The sequence below is a fragment of the Mizuhopecten yessoensis genome, unplaced genomic scaffold (assembly GCF_002113885.1).
Source record: "Mizuhopecten yessoensis strain PY_sf001 unplaced genomic scaffold, ASM211388v2 scaffold10315, whole genome shotgun sequence".
NCBI lineage: Eukaryota > Metazoa > Mollusca > Bivalvia > Pectinida > Pectinidae > Mizuhopecten > Mizuhopecten yessoensis.
Window position 1 is genome coordinate 278,152 of NW_018408485.1, and position 10,867 is coordinate 289,018.

At 35.3% G+C, this 10,867-nt stretch overlaps 1 protein-coding gene across 1 annotated transcript in view; it reads left to right on the top strand.

Moving 5' to 3' along the window:
* The window catches only part of LOC110460069 (hillarin-like), a 9,087-nt gene extending 527 nt beyond the window's left edge, over positions 1-8,560 (top strand). Inside the window, exons 2-4 of the mRNA XM_021512778.1 lie at positions 995-2,365; positions 4,824-4,992; positions 7,859-8,560. Of these exons, the coding sequence (XP_021368453.1) occupies positions 1,061-2,365; positions 4,824-4,992; positions 7,859-8,013 (1,629 nt within the window). The 5' untranslated portion in view covers positions 995-1,060 and the 3' untranslated portion in view covers positions 8,014-8,560. The remainder of the gene's footprint in view (positions 1-994; positions 2,366-4,823; positions 4,993-7,858) is intronic.
* Positions 8,561-10,867: the final 2,307 nt, after the last annotated feature.

Below are 10,867 nucleotides of genomic sequence, written 5' to 3' on the forward strand. Positions count from 1 at the left end.
TTTTTTGTCACAATCATGCCATGAATGTATTCTTTACGGTGACCATCATTTGATTAGATTTTCATTAATATTTTACATAACATGCACATTTTATCAACACTTAGACAGCTTCTGAAAGGTACAACTTTGAGGAGCCATAAAAAACAAACCAAGTGACCTAAATCTTTAAACTTTATAGATTTGTGACCACAACGGCATGGGCAATGTACCACCAACAGGAAATTTGAATCAGAGAAGGGGCCGTTTTGGAAACCGGCCCTTTGAATAATCTAGAAAAATAAACAGGCGATTCGAAAAGCAAGTTATTTCAACATATAAATATAGTTTGGTGAACCTTGACTGAGTTAATACGCGTGCTCTTTTATCTGCTGTTTGACATATTCTTCTTATAGCGATCAAATTTGTTCGTTATGTTGGCCATAGTGTCATTGAAAGAGGAATGATTAGTCTTAATTCAATTTTGCATTAAATATTGTCGTTACTGCATATTACATATCTATTGTACAGCGAGCTTGAATATGCTGTACTTTGGTATTGGACCATTTAAATACTTTACTCACTGAATACATCATTCAATAATTAACCCTATTCATTGCCACGATTAAATGAACAATAACATTGTTATCATGGTAGACAGGAATATTATGTCTATAAAATTACATTTCTTAACTAATGTTACCATACACTGTGAGCTTGATAGTCAAGTTCATTCATTTATAGATAACGCGGTTGTTTCCACTTCATTAGTCAATCCAAACGTTGATATTTATGATAAATGAAAGTTTTTTTTATAACAAACAAACAATAGACGTTTTAAAGTTGCAACGTTTCACGATTGTATTGTCCCTTTGTCGGAAGCTTGACAAAGGGACAAATCAGTTTTGAAATCTTGCGACACCTTTTATGCGTTCATTGTTCGTCTAAATGTATAAAGTAAAATTTTCAAACGGGACAAGTTTGCCTTAATTCATAATAATATCTATTTTGTTTTAAGGCACCTGCAACTTTGAATGACAGCTACAAACACCTAACCGACTACTTATTCAAAGGTATCGAGTTTATGAACCAACCTGATTTGTTAAAAACACGTGTGATCATGATATGGTTGAGTAGACAAGATTTGACGTCACCCTTGTCTGGCCCTGCTGATTATGAAACCCCCGAAAAGGGCATCGTACGGTTAAGCAACAACACACAGTTTGAATACTCGCACTTTCTGTCGATTCTGTATGAAAAGGCTGGCATTAAGTCAGTGGAAATATCGGGCGTATTCAAACCGATAAGTTACGAACCAGACAATGGCAAAGATCTCCCTGAAACCTCATGGATCGCTGTCTATCTTGATGGTAGATGGCAATTGATAATGCCGTATTTTGTATGTACCAGACGGAAACATACGTGGCTTTCATCGGAACCAACAAATAAAGAAACTATGAAGGACGATGGAGAGGGACCTGTTTTCAACTACTTTTACTTTTTGATGAATCCAAAGCAAAGCATCAACTGGTTTTATCCGAACGAACCAAAATGGCAACTGTTAAAGCGGGCATTACAAAAAGAAGAATACTTGGATCTTCCTCTCTTCAAGTCAGAATTCTTTGAACTAGGCTTAACACTTGTTTCCAAAAATTCGTACAATTTGCATTCAGAAGAAGGTAGGGTAATGATAGACATTTTGTCGCAGGAGGATCTTGCCGATGAGATCTATCTTTGGTATGATATAGCACTAGTTACCTGTACTGGGAAACACAATGTAGACACTCAGAAGATGATAATCCACGACAACCTCCAAAGGCTTGTGGCAATGGTCAAACACAAGGAGAAATGGATGTTCCAGATGACTTTGCCTATTGAGGGAGTGTACAAGGTAACAATATATGCTAGTGTTAATGGCGATGACTTCGGACCAATAGTCAAATTTCGACTACACTGTGAAAAGCGATTTGACAAGTGTAGCATGCTTCCTGCTGATCCGAAGGAAGTCGGGTTCGGTCCAGGATTAGCTGCTAAGGACGGGGGGTTATTGTTTCCATCTCATTCTAACGGGTTTTACTCTGTCGGACACAGCACTGTTTTCACAGTATCGTTTGTGCTTGCAAAAGACATAGTCGAGGCAATTGAGGTGACTAGCACCCTTGCGCAGACAGAGGAAAAGGGGGTCAAAGGGTTCACTAATGACGTTAGAAGTACGGTAGACAGGAAAAGAGGCTGTGTTGACATAGACATCACCATTCCTGGCGAGGGCATATTCATGTTGTCCATCTGGACCATGCTTGACAACGGTTCAGCCAATCAGACTAAGATATCGAAACTAGCCTGCTGCTACATACTGATATCCAACCCTGATATACCTCCTGCAGTACAGGTAAGTGACGCAAGAGATAAATGTTTGGTAGTGGAATCAGGAGCAGTCCTTGTAATAAAATCATGTATTCTTTTTAGAGATGAGCTTTGCTAGTTTTGCTTATTTTGTCAAAGCAATAGTCGAATTATATAATAGATAAGTAAAAGTGAGTTGATTTGTTTACAAAATAAAAGCCATCTTTGGTAGTGTGTCTAATTGTTTTTCACACCTTCAATTTATTAATAGTTCTTACGTTTGAAAGGTTTTTAATAAATGCTTTGTTAATTTCACAAAGAAAGAAAAATGTCAGAACTCTAGCTTCCCTTATTATTAGCCAAATGTTCAATACACTTTAGAGGAGTAATATCTGCATTTGACAGCAAAATTTGTAATCATGTAATATAACGGAAAACCTCTCATATCTATCCATTATATGTATATAAATACAACGTTCATATGTTGACATATTAATGATGAAGCGCCGTCCCGTGAGATATTCGCTGATGACATGTCCGAAATGAGCCAGGACAAACGCACTTGTATTACGGGTATATCTTAAAGGTCAATATAACACTCACCCATTTACGTATCAGGTACAATATTGTATAGCGTTGATATTTCGCGGGGCTTTAATTTCGCTATATTCGCGATTTGACTAATAGCTGCGAATTCTAAACACCAGCGAAATCATCGAAAATGTTGACCACTTTTACGGACCTTATAACAATATGTTGAAAATATTTATAACCCAACGATTTTATGCAAGCTTATATGAATTCGAATCAGATTATCACCGGACAACTTGGCAGTCCATGTAAAAACAACACTTACAAATAAGTGTCCACAACATATTTATGTGTACACAGTAGATGATTAATTGATTTCATTTTAACCCTACAAAGGTACATACATATTAGATTTTCTGTCGAGTATTGTCACTGGCGGATGATGACGCTCAGGATCAGTGTTTTCAAACGGTTTATCTGTATTTCGAAATTAAACCCCCGCGAATATGTACTGAATATGAAACCGCGAAATATTGACCCCGCGAATTTAAAGCGCTATACAGTATAAACTCTCGTTATCGCATTAAGCGTTTCATATCAGAAACAGGTTGACCACTGGTGAAGCTTGTAAATAGCATTTGGTGTCCCTGTCATTTATTTTTTAAGACACAAAACCCGTTAGCTCATGACTTGAATAGCCTGTAACCATAATTTGTCAAAATTGTTTCTACCACAATACGCTGTGTTATTCCACTCTCAGATCATTGTATAAACACGCAGACTGTTAGATAAATATGAGTTATATACCACATGTGGTATATGACTTTCAAGACTTTTGATTGGTCGATAAGATGAACTTTGACCGGGAAGACTTTTTCCACGTGCTTTTTGCCACCTGCTGTTTTGTTTACGTCATCGGCTGTCAACATCCGACAAATCCGACAAATCCGACAAATTTTCAAAAGTTACAGAAAGACACTCGCTAAAGCTCGTGTGTTTTGTAACTTTTGAAAATTAACTAACTCGAGTGAAATAAATACCATATTCAACAACCACTCGTTGTGTAACCTCTATATATTTCCCAGGCAAAGCCTGAATATTATAAAGTTAGTAACAATATAGTTTTATCAACAATATTGCAATGCGAATTGTTTAGCATAATTAAAAGTACTTTTAAAACTGATTTTTTTTACCTTACTTGGTAACAAATGTAGAACAAATATTAACAACAAATTTAAACGCTATTTACACGGAGAGGTTCCACTTTAAAATTCACCGGGATGTCAACGTTAGAAAATGACATGGTGACAGTTTTGCCACAATAGTACATATCACTGTGTTATTAATCATGGTCTTCCGAATGATACATACAAATAGAATAAAAACATAAATATGAAATACATGGTGATACAATGTTATTCAACTTGTCATATCTAGTTAAGATATATTGGGGGGGGGGGGGGGAATCAGATTATCTTGTATAACAGTTTATACTAATTGGCAAAAAAGAACTCGTGAACGCTGTGGTATTAGGTATTAAACCTGGTAATTACTCTTCTGAAGCTAATTATATATCAATGTGTCGCACTGTACTCACATTGACAACACGTAATGCAGATAATGCATTTTATAGTGACAGAAACGAAAAAGAAAAATAGTGAAACATATCATAATAATCGGAACGAAAAATACATGAACTACAAATAACATAGATGAAAGCAGGTACACAGAAGTACTAGTGTTTTCCGAACCACATGCTGCGTCCGTCACATCATGTCTTTTCCACAGGGAGTTGAGAAAGCTGTTGGCTGATTGCAAAGTCCCTATAACCAGGGATAATAATTGGTGAACCGCTTTGCGCCGACCTACGAACTAGGTTGTGATAAAGCGGTATATAAGAAACTCAGATTATTATTATTATGTAAGATCTATGCTCCATTATTCACGAATCGCTAATGTGTTTTTTTCCCTAGACAAGGAAACAACGGGAAGCTCGGAAGAATCTCCGACTGGCTCTAGTGGCCGACACTCTGGATGGCATCGAGTCAGCTATCACAAAGTGTGTTTATTATCATATACCTATGGAGGACGAGGAGGTAGAAAACGCCAACACCAGGGCGGAAATATTGAGGCTTTCTCGAGGTAAGTTGTAAAGTGAAACATACATGTAGGTAAGACGAAAATGGATTGAGAAATGTTCGTGTCGTATTTGTACGACAACTCCTTATAGTGTTTTCAACAATAAATATTACCAATTGAATTAAGTATTAAAACAAGAAAATTATGAAACACTGAATTAATTTCACTGAAGAGGGCGACTTCAAAAACGTTACATTTAATATTGGCAATGCCAGTCATGTGTTTGCTCTTCTGTAATATAAAGAATTCTGGAATTTGACTTGATTGATAGGTCTTTATCATTCCAGACAAGGTTACATTAAATAGTACGAATCAGGATTTACATGTTACGTTTATTATGAAACAACATTCCCGGAAACTTTCCTTTGGCGGACTATTTTGTACAATGAAACAATCTAGTACAGACTAGTATATCAGAGGTATTTTGTAGGTAGCTTGTATAGATGTATTCATTATACTCAATTAAAGCATTTTGCTGAGGTCGAAATGTCCAGAAATCGACCGAAGTTGAAGGCTACAGTTGTTATATTATTTCAAAAACAGTAATGTAAGCAACACAAAAAACAAAAAAACACAACAAAAAAGCTACGGAAGCGGGACGGTGCGTTCGTTTGGCGACACGTCATAATTCTATTATCAGAAATACTCAGTCCTTCAACAAAAATCACGCGCTCCAAGTCAATATCGGTGTTTATCGGTGGACACATGATGCACTGCCCAATCAGGTATCGGGAATAATATGACAAAATATTAATGCAAACTAATTCAGGCTAGTGTGTATGTATATGTTAACATTGATACAACTAGTATAGGCATGTATACGTGAGCTAAAACAGTTAGGTTGTTTATACATGTAAACATTGATACAACTAGTATAGGCATGTATAAGGGAGCTTAATCAATTAGATTGTTTTTACGTGTTAACATGGATACAACTAGTATAGGCATGTATACGGAAGCTAAATCAGTTAGGTTGTTAATACATGTTAACATTGATACAACTAGTATAGGCATGTATACGGGAGCTAAATCAGTTAGGTTGTTTATACATGTGAACATTGAAACAACTGGTATAGGCATGCATACGTGAGCTAAATCAGTTAAATTGTTTATGCATGTTAACATTGATACAACTAGTATAGGCATGTATACGGGAGCTAAATCAGTTATATTGGTTGTGCATGTAAACATTGATACAACTAGTATAGGCATGTATACGGGAGTTCAATCAGCTAGGTTGTTTGTACATGTGAACATTGATACAACTAGTATAGGCATGTATACGGGAGCTAAATCAGTTAAATTGTTTATACATATTAACATTGATACAACTAGTATAGGCATGTATACGGGAGTTCAATCAGTTAGGTTGTTTGTACATGTGAACATTGATACAACTAGTATAGGCATGTATACGGGAGCTAAATCAGTTAGATTGTTTATACATGTTAACATTGATTCAGCTAGTATAGACATGTATACGTGAGCTAAATCAGTTAGGTTGTTTATACATGTTAACATTGATACAACTAGTATAGGCGTGTATACGGGAGCTCAATCAGTTAGGATGTTTATACATGTTAACACTGATACAAGTAGTATAGGCGTGTATACGTGAGCTAAATCAGTTAGGTTGTTTATACATATTAACATTGATACAACTAGTATAGACATGTATACGGGAGCCTAATCAGTTAGATTGTTTATACATGTTAACATTGATACAGCTAGTATAGACATGTATACGTGAGCTAAATCAGTTAGGTTGTTTATACATGTTAACATTGATACAACTGGTATAGGCGTGTATACGTGAGCTAAATCAGTTAGGTTGTTTATACATGTTAACACTGATACAACTAGTATAGGCGTGTATACGTGAGCTAAATCAGTTAGGTTGTTTATACATGTTAACATTGATACAACTAGTATAGGCATGTATACGGGAGCTAAATCAGTTAGATTGTTTATACATGTTAACATTGATACAACTATTATAGACATGTATACGGGAGCTAAATCAGTTAGATTGTTTATACATGTTAACATTGATACAACTAGTATAGGCATGTATACGGGAGCTAAATCAGTTAGATTGTTTATACATGTTAACATTGATACAACTAGTATAGGCATGTATACGGGAGCTAAATCAGTTAGATTGTTTATACATGTTAACATTGATACAACTAGTATAGGCATGTATACGGGAGCTAAATCAGTTAGATTGTTTATACATGTTAACATTGATACAACTAGTATAGGCATGTATACGGGAGCTAAATCAGTTAGATTGTTTATACATGTTAACATTGATACAACTAGTATAGGCATGTATACGGGAGCTAAATCAGTTAGATTGTTTATACATGTTAACATTGATACAACTAGTATAGGCATGTATACGGGAGCTAAATCAGTTAGATTGTTTATACATGTTAACATTGATACAACTATTATAGACATGTATACGGGAGCTAAATCAGTTAGATTGTTTATACATGTTAACATTGATACAACTAGTATAGGCATGTATACGGGAGCTAAATCAGTTAGATTGTTTATACATGTTAACATTGATACAACTATTATAGACATGTATACGGGAGCTAAATCAGTTAGATTGTTTATACATGTTAACATTGATACAACTATTATAGACATGTATACGGAAGCTAAATCAGTTAGGTTGTTTAAACATGTTAACATTGATACAGCTAGTATAGACATGTATACGGGAGCTAAATCAGTTATGTAATACAGTATGACAATCTTATGAAACATTTGCTGCTGTACTCCTATATATACAATGAATAACAAATGGTGAGACCCTTTTAAATATTTCACAATTCATTTGTCTTTATTCCAGACATCAAATTCACCATTCAGAACCACCACCTTGCCAATGTACGACGAACGCTGTCGCAGGTAGAGCAGTCCCGGTACGCACACTACTTCCGGCACGACATAACAGAGCTTCAGAAGTTAAAACAAGCACTGAAATGGAAAAAGAAGTACGTCTAAAGCTGGTATATTTGGAAGGAAAACGATGCCTATGTGCTATTCATATATATATGTTGATAGTGATAAAAAAACATAAACAATCATATAATTTTACTCCATTTGTTATTTAGTATGAGGCATCGTCGTGTCAGACCTCTGGTCAACAAAGACATTAACTGTGTTTCATAAGAGCATTTATCTCCGTCAACATCGTTACATATTGGTCTTTGTCGTCCTATAGAATACTGATAGTAGCCTTCAGAATATCCAAAGGAATGGAATATCTTACGTTCGACATCCTAAAAGTGTTATAAAAGCTTCTACAAGTACTTCTACTGGAGAGATCAGAGGATATTAGGAGGTCTACAAACAGAGAAGAAGCTCATTTCAGGCAATCTTGCTGATTCGAATGTGTGATTAGAAGGGATTGTTGCATTGATTTGATGATAATGAAGAACTGATGTTTGCGAGATCGATAAAGTAACGCAGAAAATAACTTATAAATATAATTGGAAGATAAGTACTGTTTCATATTTTGTAACCGCATTGTTGTGATACTGTGGTTGATATTTCAGATAATAAATAATTACCTGAATTGAAACTTAACGTCGTTTGTTATGTTGGTTTGCAAGCGGTTTAAAAACAAAACGACATTAATGCCTAAGAACGTGAGGGCCAATCCCATTTCTAGAGACTGCTTTGGTTGGCACGTTACCGGATTGTTTAGAACTCGCTGCAAGGTCACAGTAACACTTCCACGACAAAAGCATACTTACATCAATCAATATACACACTTGCATTGTAAATAGATAAGAAATTTCCATGTTCTTTTATCGTCAATAAAGCGTTATTTACGGAATTGTGTTATAAATATCACGACCGCTTGAAACGATTACTTAAACGCAAGACGCAACTTAGTAGCAACATAATTAGTATTTGTATTCATGCAACACTTACAACCAAAACTTCATTCGTCGGAACACATGCTGGTCATGAAACGCAATTAAACTTATTTCTTTATTCCGACTGTCAATGATGTTTGTTATTTAGTTGAAATGACCAACATCATGTCGTAATAATAAAGCTGAGGAAACGTGTAAGGACTACTGTTAGTAAGCGTATTTATTTCAAAATCTAAAATTAGCCCCTTGACGTTTGTTTGTTTGATGAACTACCACATGGCGATTTAAGTTATCTCCCATGTGGTGTACATCAGTATAGATCGTCCTTTAAATTATTATTATTGATGAGAAATGCACATTTTTTGTTTCATGTGTGATGCGCAGGTGGTCTGATGTATTATTTGATTGCGGTTAATTAAGTTGTTTTACAAAACAATTTACATGTTGACGCATTAGTTAAAGTTATTTCTAATAAGTCAAGGACAACTAAACACAGGCCTGTAATATATATATATATAAATACATGGGCAAAGATGTAATAACGACAGTGCAGACAAAGGGTTTGTCAAATGTTCTGGTCGATCTGCCTCTTTATCAATACAAGAACATGAAATTGTACATAACAGAACATAAAACAGAGCAAAACCATGAGACAATAATACAATACAAAATACAATGTACCTAAACAAACAGAAGTTACTTATATAAGACATGCTGTTGTAATTGCATATCCCCTCGGTTAGCTTGTAACCGAAGGCTATTTATAGTAAATAATTCATCTTGAATACTTGAGGTCAAGTGAATTTATACTAAAATTCTAAACAAATGTAATGAGAAAATCTTAGGTCATAGAAGTTCGTGTAAACACGGCGCTAAAAAACTTTTCTGTTGACAGAACATGGATACAAAACGTGGAGTAATGTGACAGAACATGGATACATGTATAAAACGTGGGTACAAAACGTGGGGTAATATTACAGAACATGGATACAAAACGTGGGGTAATGTGACAGAACATGGATACAAAACGTGGGGTTGTGTGACAGAACATGGATACAAAACGTGGGGTTGTGTGACAGAACATGGATACAAAACGTTGGGTAATGTGACAGAACATGGATACAAAACGTGGGGTAATGTGACAGAACGTGTCGTATCCATGTTCTGTCACATTACCCCACGTTCTGTATCCATGTTCTGTCACAAAACCCCACGTTCTGTATTCATGTTCTGTCACATTACCCCACGTTTTTCATCTTTGACTTCATTTTAATACTTGGTCGAGTAGTTCAGCTGTTTCGACGTACAGATACACCGTGTTTATAGTATAAATTCACTTGACCTCACGTATTCAAGATGAATTATTTACTATAATTACCCTTCGGTAACAAGCTAACCGAGGGGATATGCAATTACAACAGCATATTTTATATAAGTAACTTCTGATGGTTTATGTATTTTGTATTGTATTATTGTCTCATGGTGACTGTTTTTATCTGTTTTATGTTGTGATATGTAAATGTTCATGTTCCTGTCTTGATTAAGGGGCACATCGCCCTGAACATTTGACACATTTCTTTGTGTGCACTGTCGTTATTACCTCTTTACCCATATATCTATTTAAGTAATATGCATCCAACCAACATTTGTTTGTTCGGATCTAGTGCCAATATTGGATCAAACTGTCGTTATTACTTATGAGACCTATATATATATATATGTGTAGATAATAAATCAACAAGTCTTGCGAAGGAAAATATATCATAAAATAATATATCCGTCAGTCCAAATCAATCCGCATGAAGACGCCCTAGAAGGCAGAAAGGCCTGTGCGGTCGATCTGACAGATTTCTTATTATATTCTTATAGCCTAACAGACAGAGTAAAGATGGTATAACATGTCAATCACTAGTATTGATTGCTCCAAAGATTTATATGAAAATGACACAGATATTATGAATGTAAGAGACAAT